Below are 20,908 nucleotides of genomic sequence, written 5' to 3' on the forward strand. Positions count from 1 at the left end.
GTACAACAAACTATTAAGTACAGTGCAGTCAACTGTTTAAAAAGAACAAGCAAACGTGACCACAGTGCGCAGACTCCAAGAGGTAAGAATTGGAGACTGCCGGCACATGTGCGCTGACTACACTACTGCAATTACTCGGCTTGCAACCACTGGGAAATCTTGCTCAGAGGATGAATTGAAAGGACCGTAATCATTCCTTTGTCCGTAAAATAAATGCTTTTTTTTTCCAGCATTCCATATTGATGCATGGTGCTCAAAATTGTCCGGCATAGCACTAAATTTTTCGACCCCACGTATGTATATTTCGGCTGTTGTACAATGTTGTAATGCAAGCCACAAGGAGGCCAGCTCGTTTCAGCGTATACAGTGTGCAGCTGCTGTGAATTTTTAATGAGGACGAATAGAAAACAGTCTGGAACTCGTATACCTGGGGAGCATATGGAGTGACAGCACGTTGGGCACGCGATGTACGGACAAACGAGGTGATCATGCACAGACCTGCTGCCTCGTATGGTATAGGTGCTGCACAAATCCTTCCTATGTGCGATTTTTTTTTTTCGTGAGGGGTTTAATGCACCAATGCTACAAATGGGCTATGATGCACACTGTAGTGATGGGCTCCAGGCTGATTTTGACCACCTGGGGATCTTTAAAATAGATGTATGTCGCTGCACTTATTCAATCAATCGGCAGCAAATATTATTTGAAAGGGACCAGGTAATCATTTGATCAGCCTTCCCCATGGGGTAAACAGTAGAGCAATATATTATCCTCATCTTGGGAGCCCTTACCGATTTCAGGTAGGTGTTTACATTGTGTACTTATGTTGATGTGAAGAGGGGCACGAAAATAGTTTTGTGCACGTGATGTAGCCTTGCCACATGATAGAAAAACAGTACAGAGATGTATCCTCATTTTGGGAGCCTAAGTGCATTCCTACATTGTGCTGGGCCCAGGCTAATGCGACAAAAGGGGCATGGCATAAACCACAACAGTCGTGCGGTTGTGGACAACAAAAAAAAACAGCTCTCGCGAGCTGAGCGTGAGGGCTTTGTGCTGACAACACACGACTACTCCCACCTCGTACAGTAAGCGTGCATGCACCAACTTTCTCCGATTCGCACCACCTGACCGCACCGTGCTTGTTCAGAGAAAAGATGGCCAACAGTGTCCACAAGCTATACGTCATCTCGACCTCGAGGCTGCTGCTACTAAAGTTACTCAACATACTCCAGTTGCGAAACTCCCCTTAGGCCCTACGTATCGAAAGCTGGCCCATGGTTAGCCCCTGCGCTGGGAGAAAATGGGCAAGCATGTGCAAGGTTGACCAGCCCGCCAAGCAAGCTTTTTATCAAGTCGTGTTAGTATTAAGTAAATGTTTAGCAGAGTTCAGTTTTTGTTCCCCCGGGTGCTGTGCCAATACAGTTGCCCTTCGGCTTCAACAGAACAGGAGTGCTTGCACGGCCCGGATTCTGAAGTGGTTTCGCAACTGGTATACATTGAAGAACTCTGGCTGCTAGCTACATCAGTCCAACAGGCCCCAAAATGCCACGATGACTGTTCAAAAACGTCCCGACGACGCACTGTGCCCCCTCGTGTCCACGTCTTCCTCCTCAGTGGATCCGCAGGAGGAGAGCATCTGCCTCCGCATCTCGTAGAGGATGATGGAGGCAGCCACTGCGGTGTTGAGGCTCTCGACGCCATTGCTGGCCGGCACATGCACTCGGGCGCCCGCGCACTCGACGGCCAGCTTGTGGGCCTGCAAGCTCAGGCCCTGCGTCTCCCCGCCCACCACCAGGATGCTGGGTGTGGGGGCGTACTGGACGGCTGTGTACTCGTGGTGCGGAAGGGGCACTTGGGCGCACTCCTCCAGCTCGTCGACGTCCTGGTACGACTTGTCCACCCGCAGGCCCTGTCCATCCGGAGCCTGGATTCTGTACCTCGGATCCTCCTCTTCATTTTCCTCACCATCCTCATCCTCCTGCTCGCTGTCTGAGCTATCTGAAATGTACAAAAAAAGGCAACATTCTCACCCGGAAAACCTGTTTGAGTTTGAACGCACGTGGACTGTACTAGACACTGATGAGTCTTTCCTATTCATTTTTTTTTCTAGATGTATTGCAGTCTGTCAGTCTATACTCGAAGTTTGTGAAATGGGCAGTGCATACGCTAACAAATTTCATAAGGGTGTACATGTATTTGTCTCGTTAATATGACGAGCTGACGTGAATAGAATGTCACTGGAAAACACTTCTTGTGTTTTATATACTGAAGACCCACAAGAAGTGCTTCTAGTGATAACATGCCCGTTGCACAGCTGTGACAGTTACTGAGGCAAGCCAGTGCAGTGGACTCGGAAATCGCAACAATCAGCTGCTGACGAAGCGAAGTTGAGGAAGAGCTACCGTAAGTAACAATATCGTTATTGCTCTAATGACAAACACTGACAATTCTTCAAGCAGCAAGGGCTCTGCCACTGAGAATTTACCTGGCATGCACCTTTTGACGCCGCTCATGGCCTTAGAAGTGAAGTTCTTAAAAAGTGGCAGCAGATTTTTTTTTATATTAACAACCAAGACCACAAGAACGGTTGGCAGGTGGCACAAATTCAGCCTAGTTCCAACCTGGCAGCACAGTGCAACACGGGAACCAAGCTTAATTAATGTGTAGTTTTCCAAGTAATTCTTATTCCCTCTTCAAGGTTTGTTAATATGGGTGACTCGTGTTTTGGATAACTTTTGCCAGGAACAAAATGGTCCCTATTAATGGAGTGCAACTGTACATGTGTGTGTATGTATCATTTAGTCTTCTGCCCTGTGCCTGGACAGAATTCTTTCTACAGTAAAAAACTAACCAGAAAAATATTTTTGAAAGAGTTCCGTGCAGCCTAAATGATAACAAATACTAAAGTTCCATCCAGAAGGAAACCAAATGAGAACTTACTCAAACCCTGTGATGACGAAATCCCGCGAATACCAAATTCCCATGGCAACGAAATATTCTTGGATCCCCGGCAAACGTCCATAGAACCTTGCGGCAACGAAACATTTTTGGAAAGCTATCCCGCGTTAACAACATTCACTGAAAGTATAGGTTGTATTCACTGGCGAGGCATGCATGCAGGTAACCATGTAACTGCACCGTCACTGGTTACATCGGGCTCTGTGGGATGGCGGTACTTGTCCATGCTAAGCACATGATTTTTATCTACTCATTTGGGGCTAACAGTGTCCGAAGAGCGCTCAAATGCATTTTTTCCGGGCTCAAAGCGCATAAACTTCTGCCACAACGCGCTTGCAAGGGCGGCGCCATATTTGTATACCAAAAAAGGCCGTGCAGCCGACTGCTGTGGAGGCAGCCTTGCAGTGACACCACCAGGGGGTGACACACGGTGACTCTCGGCACGGCTTTGGCTTGGGTTAAACTAGCCGGCTATTGCTGAACAGTGCATGCGTATTCATTGTTTGTGCCGTGTGTGCGGTGAACGGCACGTTGCCTCCGCCAGCCTAAAAGTTCCCGCTTTTATCCGTGTGTTTATCCCTACAAGATAAGGCAGCCATCATTGCCCAAGTCAGTGGCCCAGGGAAAAGGAGGATAGTGTCGAGATTGGAACCACATGCAGCTCGCCGTACTATTTTGAAAACAACGACAGCGCTCTGTAATGGCGCACATGCGCCATTACAGTCATGGCTGTGGTCTTTCTAGACTTTAACAAAGCAGTGCTCACTTAATTTTGCGAAACGCATTTGAACAATGATGTGCCACTAGCTGGCAAAGTTCGTCAACAGAACAAGCTGGACTTCACTTACATGCTCAGGCATACTCGGATTAAGGTCCAAGAGGACCAAGGAGAAAAACGTGCAGAGAAGGCGAACCTGCCGGATGTTTGGATGCGTTTGACATGATTCCGTCGTTTGGCACGCACGGCGACTAGCAATGAAGCACTTCTTGTAGTGAGAGAGCTGAACTGTGAAGCTGCTGCAAGGTAAAGCTCGCAAAGTATTATAACTGACTCTCGGAAATAAATTTTGGGTTTGCGCCAGATTTTTCTGTCGTTCATGTTTCATTCTCGTGGCAACGAAATTCCCGCAAAAGCAAATTTTTTGGTTTTCCCTGGTGGTTTCATTATTGCGAGGTTCCACTGTATATAACAAGCGCTAAAGTGCCGTCCAGATGGAATTGAAATGCAATGCCTAGCATTCCGTCCAGACAGTATGAAAAGTCTATGGGGCTGATTGAACGTTGGCGTCTCCACCATGCCCAATGCCTCCTATTCAGAATACAGCAGTCCCTGGTTCAAGTAGAGATAAGGGCGTAGTCGTTTTTTTTAGTGTTTCATTAAGACGAAATTATAATAATTGGTAAAGCACTCTCCAGATGGAATTGAAATGATGCGTCCAGAATCGAGACCACACCTGCGACAAGTTCACCTGCAAAACGCCACGCTTCATTCGGGTCCCGTGGCTTGCTGCTTAGTAGTGGGGTTCGTGACTGCGATAACTGGTCTGCCGTACGCTTGTTTCTCGCATTTTTATTTAGCATGACTTATAATCTGGGCCTAGTCTGGATCCCTCCCTGACCCACATAATTTACTCAACAAGAAATCAATTATCACCTTAGCCATGAACCCACGTCTTTTCCATTGCTCTACAACTAAATTGGGCAGGTTGATAAACACTGATAAGCATGTCGTTGTTAACTATGCATATCTTCTAGTGGCTGTGCAGCCTGTCATCAGGAGCTAGCTAGTTATTATTTTGTGCTTTTAGTACTAGGCATTCCTAAGGAAAAGCATTTATTCTTCATTGCACTGAGTGTTAACATATTTACATCGGAGCTTTAGTGTCTACTTATAACGCCTAAACTACGGAGAAAGAATTATTCAGGAGGCGCAAAAGGGCTTGCTCCGGTGGCGCGATGAAGTCACAGCGCTGGGCACGGCACCGATGCGCCCTCTGTCGCGAAGCGCCAAACGGAAAACGTGCGCGGCGTGCTTTCTGAAAAGGCTTGCTGGTTCATAGTCAGTCAGTGCATAGCCGGCTGCCGTCATGGGCAGACGACGCCGACAAATACCTCACGCAGCTGGACTTCCATTGGATTCGGTTAGCGGCGAAAGAAATCTTCGCGTTTCAAACATCATTGTCGTTAGACGAAGGGGCTTTGATTTTTTCAGAATGCAAAACCTACAATAAACAAAAAAATGTGGTTGAGAAGCTAGGTATGATTAGTTCTAGTGAATGATGATTCTTATCCTCTATTCTATTAGTTCATATTTAGACTGTCCCAACTTCCTCGCCCTGCCTGTGCAACATGAAAATTGCGCGCAAATCTCCGAAGCCCGCGAGAGGCGAGAGCGGCGAGAAACCACTCATGGCGAGAAGGCGGTGTCAGCAGATGTCGTCTGCTCCAGGATTCCTTCTAGTGCTTCGTTTCAAGCGTGGTACAGCTTGTAACTAGGGCAGTATCTATTAACTGCAGCTAAAATGTCCAGCACTTCTATTTATTTATTTTACAGAAATAAACCTGGCAATTTTCACAATATATTTGATGATATTACAATTTTTGTGCGTCGCATCTGTAGAACAACATGTAAACTATGGCAACGCGCTTGACGCGTCTTCTGTTGTGCTGCTCCACAAGCTGCATTTCCTTCTCACCACACAGTGACATTAACGCGCAGCCCGTGTGCGCTGTCCCAGGCCAGCAGATTCCCCTCCTCAAATACTTCTTTCTCCGTGGCCTAAACAACGTACCAGAGACTGCTGTATTCTGAATCGGAGGCATTAGGCATGGTAGAGACGTCGACATTCAATCAGCCCTATGGGCTTTTCATTCTTTCGTTCGGACGGCAATTTATCGCTTATTATAGTTCTGTCCGGAAGGTTACCCACAGCACTTCGTCTCATCGGAACGAAACTTAAGCCAGAGTCCTACAATGCTTCTCTGGTCATGAAACTCCCGGCCAAGTTTCGTACGGGGACAAAGGCTACCACGAGGGGCGCAACCGCAGATCGGAGGGCATCGGGCGGCTGCCGCTGCTCTGTAGCCAGACCGGCAGGCAGGACCGCAGTAGTAGCATGCCCGTTCGCACCAAATTTTTTCGCCAGTCACAAAATGATAAGTCCATTTGAGCGGCCCACGACACGTAAAGCGAAAGCGCACTGCTGATAAGGCGACGACCGTCTGTTTTATCTTACTCCGTGGTCCGTTCCCTGCCAAACGCGCTCTAACCACGCCCCCGGCTGCCCTCCGATCAACACCAGTGCCGCGGCGCGGCAGCGAACGAAGCTCTCCCATAGCGTGATGGCGAAGTTTCATGACCAGAAAGGCATTGAAGGACCCTGCTTAAGCGTTTGTTATTGTTCTGTCTGGTTGGAACTCTAGACACAGTCTTTTCGAAAACTGAAGAAATGCCTCTTACACTATCTAAAAGGATGTTTAAAGATGTTTAGAAAGATGGCGAACGGCTGCAAATAGCAATTATTTTGCGGTGTGGCCAAGGCCTTGCCCATCAAAATCATGTCCCGCACAACGCTTTGGTCGCCCCGTACTCTGAGAGTGTGATGAGAGAATGCCCACCATCTCCTTCCCAGTTGATGACTTTTTTGGACGATGGGTGGTGGTGCCTTTTTGGTGCTGGCCGACCGATGTAGTTGTCGGCCAGGTAGACCGGCATTTCGGGGCTCACGTAGCTGGGCATGTGTTCCCAGGCTATGCCACTGTGGATGGGGATCCGGAAATGGGACCCGGCGCCAGCACGCAGCACTTTCAGCTCCCACGGATCCACACAGCCTAGAACAGAAAGTATAGGTTGTATTCACTGGCGAGGCACGCATGCAGGCAACCATGTGAGTGCGCCGTCACTGGCCACGTCGGGCTCTGCGGGATGGCGGTACTTGTCCATGCTAAGCACATGATCTGTGTTGAACGTTCCAAACTTCCCACCGAACGCAAAGTATGCCTCGACTCCAATGTGAGGGCGATTAATAACAACTCTGCTGATACCACCATTGAGAATCGGGTTGAAACGGAAAAGATGACGCACGCCGGTGATTTTTTTTTTTTCGGCGTGCCGGTGCAGTGGCACAAGCCGAGCCATGTCTGTGGCGCTTCGGCCATGTTCGTGGCCATTTCCAGTGCTGCCAAGTGAAGAAATTGACAGCTAAACTTTTCAGTGAATACCACCCATACAGTCGGGCATTCGAAGTCGTCACTACATATGCAAAAGTACAGGTTGAGCAATAAAGTTAACTGTTTTCCAGAGGTACTCCACAGTTTTTAATAGAAATTCACATAAAGAGTAACCCACATGTCAGAAAAATGACTGCCAATTATGGCTAAAACGCGAATCTCTCAAGAAAACAGTCGTATTAGTATGGTAAAAGCCCAATAATTTGAACAAAAAAAGGAGCAAGCAGTTAGTCTGCATTTGTGAAAGTTCGAACTAATGAAAGCCAACAACAACAACAACTTTTGTTCAACCGCTCGCAACGTGGGGAGATAGCGCAGTGGTACTGCAACAGGCTGCTACTATGGAGACCTGGGTTCATACCCCATTGGATATTACGCCTTTAATTACCGGTTTCCATCGCAACAGTTTTTTGCACTATGGGCCACTCAAGGTTTCCGCTCTGCGAAAATTTCTTACCACCTTAAATTATCGTCCTAGAGTGCCTTGTAATTAGACAAGACTGTGCGTGCTGTTTTTCCCCCTCCCAACCACTAATGATTGGCCAATCGCCAGATTACGTAGTGCCATTAACAAAGGAACAACAACAAGAATGAACCCAGGGATGTAAGGTGAGGTTAAAGGGATTGAGCCACTATTCCATACCTACACCACATGAAACCAGGCTTTTGAGGTACACTTAGGCCTGCTTATCTGCTTTAAACACGATAGCACAATGGCTCTCCCTGGTGATACTGTACTGCTTCACCATGCGTGTGTGTGTGTGTGTGTGTGTCAAGTTGGATCCATGAAGCCACCACAATAGAGGTTCGCAGCTTCTCAGTCCTTTCTCTCCCTTTAAATTCCCATATCCCCATCCCCATGTGTAGTGTAGACAGTTCCCCGGTTAACCTATCTGCCTTTCCTTGATTGATTGTTGGGTTTAACACACCGACGCAACGCAGGGGATGAGGTGCACCGTATTGGAGGGCTCCGGGTTAATTTTGACCACCTGGGGATCTTTAACGTGCGCCGAAATCTCGTACACACAGCTGTTTTTGCTTTTCGCCTCCATCAGAAAAGCGGTCGTTGCAGCAGGGAATCGAACCCGCGTCCTCGTGCTCTCTGCCTTTCTTGTACTGTTCCTTTCTTCTAAATGGTCTCCCGACTGGTCACATACCCACTGAAGGGGACTGGCCAATGACAATGACAGCTGCTGTTAGCAATGGGAATTGAAACCAGGGACGCAAAGTGAGAGGCGGTTGACTAAACCACTACACAACACCTATGCCACATGGAACGCACCTTTTAACGTGTGTTCTGTGTGGCTTTGAATGCGAAAACAGTATGATCATCCCTGGCGATACCTCATTGCTGCACCGCGTGTCACGCTGGTTTCATGAAGCTACCATAATACAGAATCGCAGCTTTTCAGAACAAATTCTGAAATGGCCTCTGAACTAACGAACCACAAAAGAATGGCCGATGTTGATGACAGCTGCCGCTAAAAGGCATAGCCAGTTCTCTTGCTCAGTTTTGGAAATGTCTTAAGACGGGAGAAAGACTAACTTTCACTGAAAATGCGGCTCCCGTTCGTTGCATTGGAGTCCCTTTAAATGCCATGTCCAGTAAATATACGGTAACTGTCTACATACCTTTTGACAGCAACAATCGGCTGCACCCAGCCGCAGCAGCACTTCTTATCAGCGCTCCCATGTTGCCGGGGTCCCTGACATTGTCGCAGAGCACGCTCACGGGTATCGTCTTGCCCGTCCGCTGAATGGTGATGTCATCCATGGATGGTTTCTTGAACACACCTGAAGTGATAGTTCAGACAAAAAAAGCATCAGCATAGCGTAGCTTTCAGCCACAGAGAGGCACTGGTTTGTGATAACTGGGCCACACAATGTTAGAAAGCGCAGAAAGCCAGTGGTCACGTCGTGAACTTAAAGGGGCCATGCAGACAAAACACAAGTTTGGTTCATTCAAAATATTGCCCGGTTGCAATCATACTGATACCACTCTCAACGTAAAATTCACTCAAATAAGCTACATAATTAGGAAAAAAAGGAATGGCCATGCGACCCACCAGCTCAGTTCCCGCAACAGAACCTATGATGTCATATGCGCCAGCTCTGCGATTGGCTGAGGCCGGCAAAAGCAAACTCAAATAAGGCAGAGCTTATGGACACCGCAATGTCAGACAATTTCGGGCCCTTTTTCCTCCCTTCCTTCAAAACCTCAAAAAAAAAGAAAGAAGCAGAACTTATAAGCTTGCCGAACGAGCTATTTGCACCTAAATTTAGGGCACATTCGTTTTTATAGCAGTAAGAATGGTGGGATAACAGTGGAAAATATGAAAGCACACATAAGCACATATGTACCGATGTGTATACTGCTGTTGATACTGCGCGCACTGTGCTTGTTTTAGCTGCACAGCATCGCGGCTCTTTGGGGTTATCTCAGACGACACTGGCTGATTGGCGTAAGCGACGGCGTCTTGCGGGACCATATTTGTCAAGTGAGCACCATATGTTTTATGAAACGATTATTTTCTCCCCAAACAAAAACAAGCCACGTACAAATACGGTCAAAAACAAAGCAAAGGCAGAAAACGGCCCGCTGCAGTATGGTGGCGCCATCTAAGTTGAAAAACGGTAAACAAGTCTCCGCTTCACACCAAGTTCAGCTTGAAACTCGTTCTTATGATGTCATTCAGACGTCGTTAAAATGCACGATTTGGAGGGAGAATCAAAATTTTAACCTAAATTTATGAATAAAGCATCGTTTGCTACCGGACAAGCGCTGGGGCACTATAAAACACAAAATCTTTCGAATAAAACAAGCATACATATTTTGTCGGCATGGCCCCTTTAAACATGCGGCTTGAAGACGTTTCTACTATTTACAAACACCAATCGCAGTACCCATTATCCCAGGAGAGGTTGTCAGGTCGGACCAAATTTTCATCTTCTTGTAGAAAACTTTTTTGATTTGGTCTTCTCTCAACGTTTCCAAGGGCAGACCCTCTAGGTTTTCGGGAAGCGTGAAGTAGATGGTTTCGCATTCGACGCCAGCCTTCAGCGCGTCGCCGATCAACCGTCTGCCTTCCAGTAGGACCTTATTCAGCTTTTCCCTCTTGCGTTTCACTTTTAGAAGCATCATGGTGTTCCTGCAATAGGGCGAAAAGCACTCTCTTTAATTTCACGTTGGTGATACACCCATCGCTACGAAGTTTACGCAGAAATAACTTACGCGAACTCGTCATCGTCGCTGCCTAGTTTCACGTATCGTGGCTCACCCACTGGTTCACCCAGCGGTTCGGTATTCAGTGACGGGGAAACCTCCGCTTCGGGTTTGGGATAGATCACTTTTTGAGGCCTCCTGACGAACCCTTTTTGACGGAATCGCACCGGCGTGAGAATTATCCCGGAGCAAGCCCGGGCGCACTTCACAAACAACGAAGTACTGACCGCGAGCGACGCCATAGCTCAGAGACAAGCGTTTCCTACACGATATCTCAATAAACGTCCGCCCAATCTACACCAATCTACGCGTACGCGCAATCTACGCCAAACGCTGGTCAGTCGCACATGCTGCGCATATGAAACGCACGTTACAGGGCGCGGCATAAGGGCGCGGCCATGTTTATTGACGCTAATGACTTTTATCTGGCTAGCGATGGTTTAGAGACTTCATATTGAAAACCGAAACTGAAACAAAAACGGTTGCTTGTGTGGTGAGCATATATAACTTCATTTGACCAACAAACGGTGCGAATACACTTCACTAGTGCGAACGTGTTCTTCAGAATATTCTTTTCGAAGTGGAGAAAGAAAACGAGTGCGTGAGTGCGTAGTGGTGGTAGTGGCGCGTGGCCTGCGCCCCGCCCCCTATCGCATCATTCGTTTGCGGTACTTGGGGAGAGCGCGCGGGTCACCTTGGGCATCTGACGATCGGGCATCGCCGGCAGCAGCCAGAGGGACCGACCCAGCTCGCCGAGTTTCCTTTCAAGTTCTGAAGTTGTTTCGCGAGCTTCGTTGGGTAAGTTCTACTGCCGCCCTTCACCGGAATCGCGGGAGCGGGTAGCCTTAGCGACAGGTAGTCTCCGGAGTATTCGATAGCTGTCACGCGCCGGCGGGTCTGCGAGAGCTTTGCCTTCTGTTTTGCTTCAGAACTGACACTGCTGACATTTCCGTCCGGTGTTATAACGGCGCACGGTTTTCCGGAGAGGCTAAGCTGTCCATATTTTTCCTCCATGTTTCTGCCCTTTTGCGACCTGCGCCCTTTTCGTGAATTTGGGGAGCGAGGTCTTTCAGTACGCCCCCGCGCCTCCTCGGAAGCTCGTAGTGCAGCATTTTCCGTTCAATGTTTGGTCTGACGAAACATTGCGGTGTTTACGCTTTCGTTTGACGCGTTTCGCCCAGCGCGTGTGCGGACTCTCAAATCATTCTGTGAAGCCGAAGTTTTTCCCTCGGTAGTGCTGGAGTGCGTGTTGCTAGTTTAACTCGCGATATCGCCGTTCATTGACGAAGTTTCCAATTGTGCGAGTGCGTTATTTAAGCAAGCGACTCAACATCGTTGTGATGTCTGTGCAGCTTTCATCGAAAATATAATACTGTCTGAAAGTTTCGTTTGCCAAAGAGCGCCTTCATAGTTGAATATGAACTGTTGTGAAAATAAAGATTTTGAACAAATATTGAGAGGGACGTGTAATTAAGGTCGTTGCTCGCGCAAGGACGTCGCTATGTGCGCACTGGCAATGCGTCGGATTCGTTTGTGTGGTTTTTTGTTTCGGTACAAACGTCGCTTGCGTAAGGGCCAAAGGCCATCTAAGTTGACGTCCAAGGTGACCTTGACGGCTTTTTTACCGGGAAAGGGTCTTGTATCTTGTTTACGATCTCCTGAACAAGGTCTCCGCAGCAGATACACCCGTCGGGACTGGGTATAAATATTTTTGTTCTACTGGCTGAATTCGTCTTGCCGCGTGCGAAATTGCGCAACTTGCGGTTTCTGTGCGAATCTCATCGACAGGAGCGGAGCTATTTCCGCGCGCTTGCGTTCAGAGCCCGCTCTCCGAGGGAAGCTTGTTTTGAGTCGGGTTAGGTCTTTGAACCTATTTTAAATGGCGCTGACAGCAGCAGCAGCCTGGCGGTTACATAGAGTACTGGCGTCGATATTTCTTGTGACCGAACCTTAGAAGCTTTTTCTGTTGTCGGCTTTCATTCCTCCCATTAACCACTATGGTAAAAGTTCCGGGCCCATCTATAAATATCTTGTATAATTTCCCGTGTTTAAAACGCGGCAGTTACTGTGTGGCTAGAAAAGTATAGGTTGTACAGCCTCTACAGCCTGTATATAATAGCTCAAGCTCATATGCACCTTGTACTCCAGCAAGCATAGTTTTAGGGGCGAACTATTTAATACTGGGGGCATTGTGCTTGCTACTAGTCCTGGTTGCGTATTCCGGAGGGTCATGAATTAGGCGTAGGTGTTAGTTTTCGAGTCACTTGCTGCGCTTAATTATATCGGCTGTAGACATGCTCCATCCACTCGGCATACTATGTTCGCCCAGTCAGTTCTGGTTCAAAAGATTCTCTGTACAGCACTTAAGCTGTCTTGCTTTTCTGATCGGCCTGTGCAGTTGAGCAAACCTCGAGATGGCTGGCCACTTCACGTACCCGCCCCCTGAGATGATGAAGGAGCTGAAGGCCACTGCCGAGGCCATTGTGGCTCCTGGCAAGGGCATCTTGGCTGCCGACGAAAGTACCGGTAAGTGCATACATACCCCGGGCAGTAGTACTAACCAAATACTGTTAACATCTTACAGGCAAGATCGCCCTGTTAGCCTTTGAGGGACGCCAACATGTTGAGAGCAGATAAACTTCTTCTTGCAGCCTGCACCATAGTTTTAGTGAATGGAATGTCAAATGTTGTAACGCAACTTTTTTGCTGCCTTAAGTGTCCATCCTCATCTGCACTCGCAGAATTGCTGATTCGGTGTGTAGGTACTGAGAGGCTTTTTATGCAATTGTTTCCGAAGTACATGTGTAACAATAGGGGGAAAACCACTGTAGCTTGCTCACATCTCGGATTGCAAAATGTCTCACCATTGAGTAGATGAATGTTTAGTTGTGAATTCCGCTGGTTGATTGAGGGTGGCAACTGAGCCTGCCAAAAATTGATAAAATCCAATGTAAAGCAAGCATGTCTGGACAGGCAAAATGCATTCGGTTCTGGCTAACTCCGGGGCTTAAACGGGTGCGAGGTGAAGCACTTCGCAGTAGGGTGAGGTGGTCTGAGATTACTAACGGCCAACCTGCCGATTTCCTTCCAAAATCTAACCCGGACAGGCCAGGGGAACTTGCTGTAAGCTTGAACGTTGTGGGGCTGAAGGCTGCAGCCGGCATTGCCATGCTCCTGACAGTCTCTCCCCCCCCCCCTGTGCTCTTACCTTCTTCCAATGTCCCCCCCTTGTGCAGCCACCATGGGCAAGCGGCTGCAGGGCATCGGTGTGGAGAACACGGAGGAGAACCGGCGCCAGTACCGGCAGCTGCTGTTCACCTCGGCCGACGTGATGAACAGCGCCATCAGCGGCGTGATCCTGTTCCACGAGACGCTGTACCAGCAGGCTGACAACGGCACCCCCTTCGTCAAGATCCTGGAGAACCGCGGCATCATCCCCGGCATCAAGGTGGACAAGGGCGTTGTGCCCCTCATGGGCTGTGACGACGAGAGCACCACCCAGGGTACGGTGGCCACTTGCTTCCAAGGCGCAAACTGCTGCGTGGTCTTCAAATGGCAGTTGCTTTAAGTGCTGTAGAAAAAATGGGGGTCGGCAGAGTCCTTAAATGTGGGGGTGATGAAACTGCATAAGGCTCATGCATCAATTGCGCCTTTGATGTGCCCCACCCCCGACTTGCCGACAGTTTAACTAACGAGGCAATGTGGTAATTACGTTACTGATTTGTTTAGAACTGTTGGGATAATAGAGGTGATGCAATTTTAATTTCAATCTGGAGCTGTCTAAAAATATATTTGCAAACATTTTTAACTGGCTAACTAGGTGTTGTGCCAGTAATGCCGAAATCCTCTCCAAAAAGAGGCATGCATACGGGTGTCGCTTTGAGGCCGTTTTGCAACTGGTATGTCTTGTACTCTGACGGCCACGTTGTGATGCCGAGGTTGTTGCCATGAAATTGATTGCAGCCTAGACTATCTTGGGGCTGCTTTTGGAGGTTAGGTTAGAGGTGTGCACAAACAAGCTAGTATTAGTAGTACCCTGCTCGTTTGTTTGTTTGCTTCGACGAATGTCGTTAAGAATCTCTTCGGAATATTTTTTCTGCGTGCCTGTATATCTATGCGACAATGAACGAAGAGGCTGTTGGAGTGATTTCTGTCCTCCTGCCTCAAGTGCGGTTATGTGATAGAGACAGGCCTTGTAAGCACTGTTTCCATTTCATTTTACCTTCGTATTCTTTGGGCAGATGTCCGGGTTGCCCTAGACAGCCTGCTGTTATCGCTGATAACCTCAGCCACGCGATTGTCTGCTGACCTTATCTGGAGGCCTTGTGCAGTCTACCCTCCAGCAGCCTGCGTTCAACGCTTTCCCTGCAGCTGCCGTAGCTGCCGTATCTGCTTGCACTTTATTTTTAGTGACTGCTTGCTACACATCTGGGTTTTGGGGCCACTTTGCCGTTTGCAAAAAAAAAGGGGGGGGTGGGATACCTGCAGTAAAACTTTGTTTCATCATTATCGGTTTATAAATGGAAGAGTACTAATGTGAATTCTCACCATTTTTTTTGTGTGTGTGTGTGTCAAATAGTACAGGCAGTGAAGTCCTTGGTGCAAAAAGCATGCTATGCACTGAAGGGTCTTAAAACTAATTAATTTTTAAGTAAACTCTGTGAAACTTGTCTGTCTTGCTGCTTTTCCCCCATTGATTTCAAATGTGGCATTATTTTTTCAGTTGGTCAATTAGTTCCCAAGATAGTTAGAGCTCATAAAACTTTGTGAAATGGGCACTAAAAAAAAAATAGTTCCCTGCCACTGTGGCCACCAAGTTTAATGAGCTGTAAAATTAGTTCCAAGTGGTGCATCAAAAAACCGATTCTCTTATTGCACTCCCCAGTGCTTGTAGTGTTGGAAAATGTAAAGGTTACAGTGCTGTGACTGACTATTTGTCTATTCCTCCAAAAATGACTATTATCACTAATTATCTCGGGAACTAATTGACCAAATGAAAAAAATGCCATATTTGAAATCAGTAGGGAAAAAGCAGCAAGTCTCACAAGTTTCACTTTACTTAAAAATTAGTTCCCCCCCCCTCTGAAGTGCCCTCGTCGTGTGCTGCCCTAATAGTGGACAATATCTAGCCAACATCCCATTTTTCTTCTGAAAGCACAGTAACTACAATTTTCATCCTGGTAGCCTCAAGAACTGCATTTGCAATCTGAGCTTGGGTACATACTAGCTAGTGGGTACTTTCAGCACCTGGCAGCTAGGTTCCGTCAGTGCAAGTGGTATTGGAAGAGGCTTGTTTGTCACATTGTAGTTCGAGCTTCGAGCAATTAAAACTGTAGTGAGGGAGATGTTGGGATGTAAATGTTTTTCCAAGTCTTTGGAGTGCATTTTAAGTTAGCAGTCGTGATTAGTGGCGTGTGCATTTTTAATTTGCATAAAGCCTTTCACTTTGTGACTACTAAAGATCACTAGTGTCGTGTGTTCTTGTGCAGTTAGTCTGTGTTTTTGTGCGGTTTGTTAACGCAGTGCTTCTGCACCATTCCTTGTACACAATGGCTGGGCTGGAGTGCGTTGCGATTTGAGGAGGTCTCTGTCGACAATCCCTGCAGGTCTTGACGATCTGACCAAGAGGTGCGTCCAGTACCGCAAGGATGGCTGCCGCTTTGCCAAGTGGCGCTGTGTGCTCAAGATTCGCGACCACTGTCCCTCTGACCTCTCCATCTTGGAGAACGCCAATGTCCTCGCTCGCTACGCTGTCTGCTGCCAGCAGGTGAGGAGAGCCTTGTCTTGGCACTCACTAGCCTGTCTCTGCTGTCCCTCTCCAAAAGAAGCTAATGAAACATGCAAAAGGGTGTAGTAAACCAATTTGAGTACGGCACGGTTACTTTACATTAGAATTTCCTTTATCATACTGTGTTTATTAATGCTACATTATTTTAGCTATTAATGGATGTTTGTATCATTTGCATCACTTTTGTTTTCTTACTTTCTTAGTGTACCATTTGTGCGAGTCTGGCAGAAAAAAGTGCACTATCAGAATTCTAAATAGCAACCTGCTGCAGCATGTATAAGTATACTTTGCAAAAGTACTCCGGTAGGCTCAGTGATTTCCATTAGCACAGGTGTCTCCAGACACAGCCTTGCTGATTGGAGCTGTTCACTTAAATCCTGATTTGTCTGTGGAACTTGTCAATTGCTTGCTCTCAGCATCTTAAATAAGCAGGCTCTGCCGATTAACTTCAAGGGGGAAAATAACATCTTTTTTTCTTCGAATAGAGTATTGTCATCAACCTTTTGCACATGTACTATAATGAAGCCCTACCTGCTGCCCACAGATGTTCCGGGTGCAATCATTTTTGTGCACTTGACGTTGTTACCATTTGTGTCATTTGCAACTTTGTTATAGCCCTGCATAAACATCCCGATGTGGACACTGAAATCCTAGTACCACGTTACGTGAGATGCCTTTGCCAACTACCTTCCCCCTCCCCCTATCTCTCAACTCTACCCAGGCGGGCATCGTGCCCATTGTGGAGCCCGAGGTCCTGCCGGACGGGGACCACGACCTTGACCGTGCCCAGAAGGTGACGGAGCAGGTGCTGGCAGCGGTGTACAAGGCCCTCAACGACCACCACGTCTACCTCGAGGGCACCCTGCTGAAGCCCAACATGGTGACCGCGGGCCAGAGCTGCTCCAAGAAGTACACGCCGGCCGACGTCGCCCGCGCCACCGTCACCGCCCTGCAGAGGACTGTGCCCGCCGCCGTGCCCGGTCAGTGCTTCCTCCTCCTTTGATCGAAGGGAACCTGTCGCCCTTCCAGCTTGGAAGCGACCCCTTGCTCAACCATCCCTCAACATTGTGCAGGCATCACGTTCCTGTCGGGTGGCCAGTCGGAGGAGGAGGCCTCGGTGCACCTGGACGCGATCAACAAGTACCCGGGCAAGAAGCCCTGGGCGCTGACCTTCAGCTATGGCCGTGCCCTGCAGGCCAGTGCCCTCAAGGCCTGGGGCGGCAAGCCGGGCAACATCAAGGCCGGACAGGACGAGTTCCTCAAGCGTGCTAAGGTGAGGCTCTCTCCCTCTCTCGGGCCACTGTGTCTGCGTTGCATGCTTTCAGGGCACGTTAGTGAACGAGCACGTAGGCCGTACTGAATGCGACTGTACTTTTTGCCCTCATTTGCTGATTAATCATTTGTTTTCTGAAGATTGCATAGCCTCCCTCAAGGTGTTTAGTACTACTGGCGGACTGAAATTGCATGCTGCTTGGTACAAGTTAGAGGCTTTGGGAGATAAGCTGAAAGTTAGAGATTATAGTGAACTTTATTTAGCTTGATGCACGAGTGTGAGACCCCTAGCTGAAATCTCCCGGTTACATTCACACCAGCTTTAGTTTCCAATTAAATCCTCATACTGAAGCATGCCGACTTTATTTTCGCTGGCCGTAGACTGTATAGGTGGCAGCCTGTATGCATGGTAGTGCATGGTCCCCTGTAAATGACTTAAATGTTCAGTGGAAACGCTTCCCTGCAGTTTTTTCAATCTACAGTTCACAGGTACGCTGCCTAGAATGAATGGCAGTTGTAAAACTATACCGACATTACCAGCAAGATCCATGCACTGAGGTAGATGCGACATGCCTGGCTGCTCGACTTGAAAAGAGAATTTGTAGTAACGCATGTTTTTTTGTTTCTCCTTCTCCCCATCCCCCCTGCACATCCCCCTCTCCCTCCCCGTTTTTCATTTAGGCCAACCACTTGGCTTGCCAAGGGCTGTACACCGCTGGCTCCATTGATAGCCTGGCTGCCAATCGCTCCAACTTTGTCCCCACCCACTCCTACTGATTTGGCTGCCCTTCTTCAATACTGAACCTGTTCTGCTTTAGTCTTAGCCATGTGTAGCACGTTTTCCGAGCTGTGTTCTTTGCACCACCCGTTTTTCCACGTTCTTTAGGCTTGCTTTGCATGCCAGATGCAGTTTGAAGTGTGGCTTTTTGGAATTGTGCACTTTTTTTATGAAGAGCAGATAGCTGTGCAGATTGCTGTGAATGAGAGGAATGATTTACAGCAACCTGCAGCAGTGCAGGCTTCTATGCAGTGCTTTCGATTCTGCAGCACAATATGCATAATGTGCTGTGCCTTAGTTGCTCGCTTTTTAATTATTTTCCCCGTTTTTGCAAGCACTTAAACATGCCAACTTACTTTGTTCTTTTGTTACCTGTTCAAACTTGGAAGCGTCGCCTACTTTTGACAAATCTTAGTAAAACTTGTTACTTTTTTGTTAGGTTATACGTTTGTGGAGTTTTGCCTATGTCAAATGGGGCACTTTTCTCTGCACTTCAAATGCTGTTTTGTATTGTGCATTGCAGTTTATATAAGAGGATGATGTCGCTGTTTTTGCAACATGCATTTTGTTCTCCTATAGAGCATGTATTTACCCATTCCTCCTACCCACCCGCTCTTTCAGTTTTGCTGTTCACTTAGCACTCGCATGGCACGTCTTTTTTCTGTTTTTCAATCCCTACGTGAACTTTCTCCAATCTTTGTTTCAGTTTTGTTACGGTTTTTAGTGTATACTCTGAAACAAAGCGGTGCGTATTGAAACAAATCCTTGTAGTGCAGTTGCGAGCGTGGTCATGACTTGTTGCCCCTCTGCACTGGGCTATTTTTGTTACGTGAATCCGAAAATTTTGTCTATCACTGCCTGTATTTACGAGTGCTTGCTGTTTAAAGAGTGCGTATTTTTTTACTACAAATGCCTATATTTACAAAAGTTTCCTGTTGCTCAGGTGTTTTCACTTTGCAACTTTCACGCTGTGCTGTTTAAAACTAGCACCTATTAAGGCGCAAGGCCTTCCTTTTGCCTACTTCTGTCTGCTATCAGCTTGCTGAACAACGTTCATTTGCACATTTTGTTGTTTATTAACTAGTGTAAATACGCATTCTAGGTCTTCAATACAACGAACGAAAGTGCTAGATATATTTTTGTATTGTGGCAAACATTTTAGCTGCATTTATTGGATATGCTTCTTGCTTCAAGTGCATTCGTAGAAGTCGACGCCAGTCTTTTGGAGAATGTTGGTCAATAACTTCAGAAACTACCGCAGTACTGCATTGTTAACAGCCTGTCGCCACTGCCGTTCTGTTCCCAACAGGCCTGCAGCGAGGCTGCTCTTGGCAAGTATGCAGGAGGTGTGACCGGAGCAGCGGCCTCCGATGTACTCTTTATCAAAAACCACGAGTACTGAGAGCCCCGTCACGTCCTCTCGTGTCCGGCTGGGGGAACTTTCCTGGCCATAGCAACATTTGTTCCCTAGGTGACTTCTTCTTAGATGTGAAACCAAAATTAAACTACTCTTGCATGGCCCGGATGATGTGATACCTGTCATGTGCGATCTTATCTGTCCTCCCCCCTTACACTAGTGCTACCCGGTGTGTCCAAGTGTCCTGTACGCAATAAAATTTAACCTCTGCTGTTCACTTCACGTCTGTGTTCTTTGCGGGGAGCAAGCTGTAGAGCAGTAGCACCAAACTTTTACCACAGAGCAGAATTAACCCTGCTTGAATGGCAGTGCCCTATGCGTATAGCTGTGCTGCAGATTGTGCAGCACAGCAGGCTTGGGTGCTGTTCTAGCTTTGTTCTGCAGATGGCTATGCAGAAGTTGGCAAACGTTCCTTTAACGACTGCACAGTGCAATGAACTAAAGTAAAAAGACGGGTGCCAGTGTAGTGTCCTTCAGCCCTTGCCGACTAGGGCGCCAAAGCTTGCACACTCCATTAAACGTTTCTTTGCAAGTAGCTAAGGTGGATCACCTGGGAATGTAGTGCCTTTGCCATTATGAACTGCGTGTTAGCTTGGGTCGAGTGCACTGCAGATGTTTTCCTCGTTGTGAACAAGGCTTCTGTACTGAAGCCAAAGTGTCTTTGTTGCTTTTCCAGCTTTTAAGTTTCTTTTGGTCAGTGTCCATTTTTGCTTCAGATGTAAAAAAAATGCTTAGTCTCCCTTGCTTCACTTCCTACTAGGCAGGCATTTCTCTTGCAGTTAAGGTGTTTTCACATAGACAAGCCAATTTTGGAGCTAAAGTAAATCTGTACACTTCCTGTAACTCCCACAACGGCACATTGTTGCAGCAGCTCGATTTCCTTTCTAGCATATTTTACAGCAAAGCTGTTCGCCTCTGGTTGGTTGGAAAATTTCGTGTCCTGAACGAAAAAGCCCAGGCAGGACGTAGCAGTTCTCTCCTGAGGTGTCTAGCGCACATGTCGGGCTAATCGGGGCATACAGCATAGAGCTCCGTATTCATTTAAGAAAACCACAAAACAAGCATCGAAACTGCCTGCGAACAGTGGGACCCCCTAAATAGAGGAGTTCTTGCCCAAGATGCCTAGCGCATGTGTCGGGCTAGGCAGGACCCAGCATTCGCTGCCAGAGAAGCTTAGTGCAAGCTACAAGCCCGTTGAGACTGGTTTACAACAGTTTGCCTGGGAATTCACTTTGTAAA

At 47.6% G+C, this 20,908-nt stretch overlaps 2 protein-coding genes across 3 annotated transcripts; one reads left to right on the forward strand and one right to left on the reverse strand.

Annotated features, from left to right (window-relative positions):
• Positions 1-547: 547 nt before the first annotated feature.
• Positions 548-10,837, reverse strand: LOC144145754 (rRNA methyltransferase 3, mitochondrial). Its single transcript, XM_077677460.1, has 5 exons — positions 10,424-10,837; positions 10,096-10,340; positions 8,824-8,985; positions 6,580-6,792; positions 548-2,001 (listed from the first exon to the last, which is right to left on the reverse strand). Exons 1-5 carry the CDS (start codon positions 10,654-10,656, stop codon positions 1,562-1,564), a joined length of 1,293 nt encoding a protein of 430 aa, XP_077533586.1. The 5' UTR covers positions 10,657-10,837; the 3' UTR covers positions 548-1,561.
• Positions 10,838-11,053: 216 nt separating this feature from the next.
• Ald1 (fructose-bisphosphate aldolase) lies at positions 11,054-19,886 on the forward strand. 2 transcript variants are annotated; one of them, XM_077677461.1, is made up of 7 exons: positions 11,054-11,212; positions 12,813-12,940; positions 13,651-13,917; positions 16,021-16,181; positions 16,924-17,182; positions 17,276-17,475; positions 18,156-19,886. In XM_077677461.1, the coding sequence occupies exons 2-7, from the start codon at positions 12,829-12,831 to the stop codon at positions 18,249-18,251; spliced, it is 1,095 nt and encodes a 364-aa protein (XP_077533587.1). In that variant the 5' UTR covers positions 11,054-11,212; positions 12,813-12,828; the 3' UTR covers positions 18,252-19,886. The 2 variants fall into 2 exon arrangements, with proteins under 2 accessions (XP_077533587.1, XP_077533589.1); XM_077677463.1 differs by having other exon boundaries at positions 19,562-19,886.
• Positions 19,887-20,908: the final 1,022 nt, after the last annotated feature.

Source organism: Haemaphysalis longicornis, unplaced genomic scaffold (genome assembly GCF_048455015.1).
Source record: "Haemaphysalis longicornis isolate Haplotype H1 unplaced genomic scaffold, Haemaphysalis longicornis Haplotype H1 scaffold_7, whole genome shotgun sequence".
In the NCBI taxonomy this organism is placed as follows: domain Eukaryota; kingdom Metazoa; phylum Arthropoda; class Arachnida; order Ixodida; family Ixodidae; genus Haemaphysalis; species Haemaphysalis longicornis.

Bases quoted from the DNA above. Each gene is read 5' to 3' on its own strand.
- LOC144145754 (XM_077677460.1), bottom strand. From the start codon at position 10,656: ATGGCGTCGCTCGCGGTCAGTACTTCGTTGTTTGTGAAGTGCGCCCGG. The intron at 10,341-10,423 runs GTAAGTTATTTC...GCCCTATTGCAG, and splicing joins AGCGACGATGACGAGTTCGC to GAACACCATGATGCTTCTAA. The intron at 2,002-6,579 runs GTGGGCATTCTC...TGTACATTTCAG, and splicing joins CATCAACTGGGAAGGAGATG to ATAGCTCAGACAGCGAGCAG.
- Ald1 (XM_077677461.1), top strand. From the start codon at position 12,829: ATGGCTGGCCACTTCACGTACCCGCCCCCTGAGATGATGAAGGAGCTG. The intron at 17,183-17,275 runs GTCAGTGCTTCC...AACATTGTGCAG, and splicing joins TGTGCCCGCCGCCGTGCCCG to GCATCACGTTCCTGTCGGGT. The intron at 17,476-18,155 runs GTGAGGCTCTCT...TTTTTCATTTAG, and splicing joins AGTTCCTCAAGCGTGCTAAG to GCCAACCACTTGGCTTGCCA.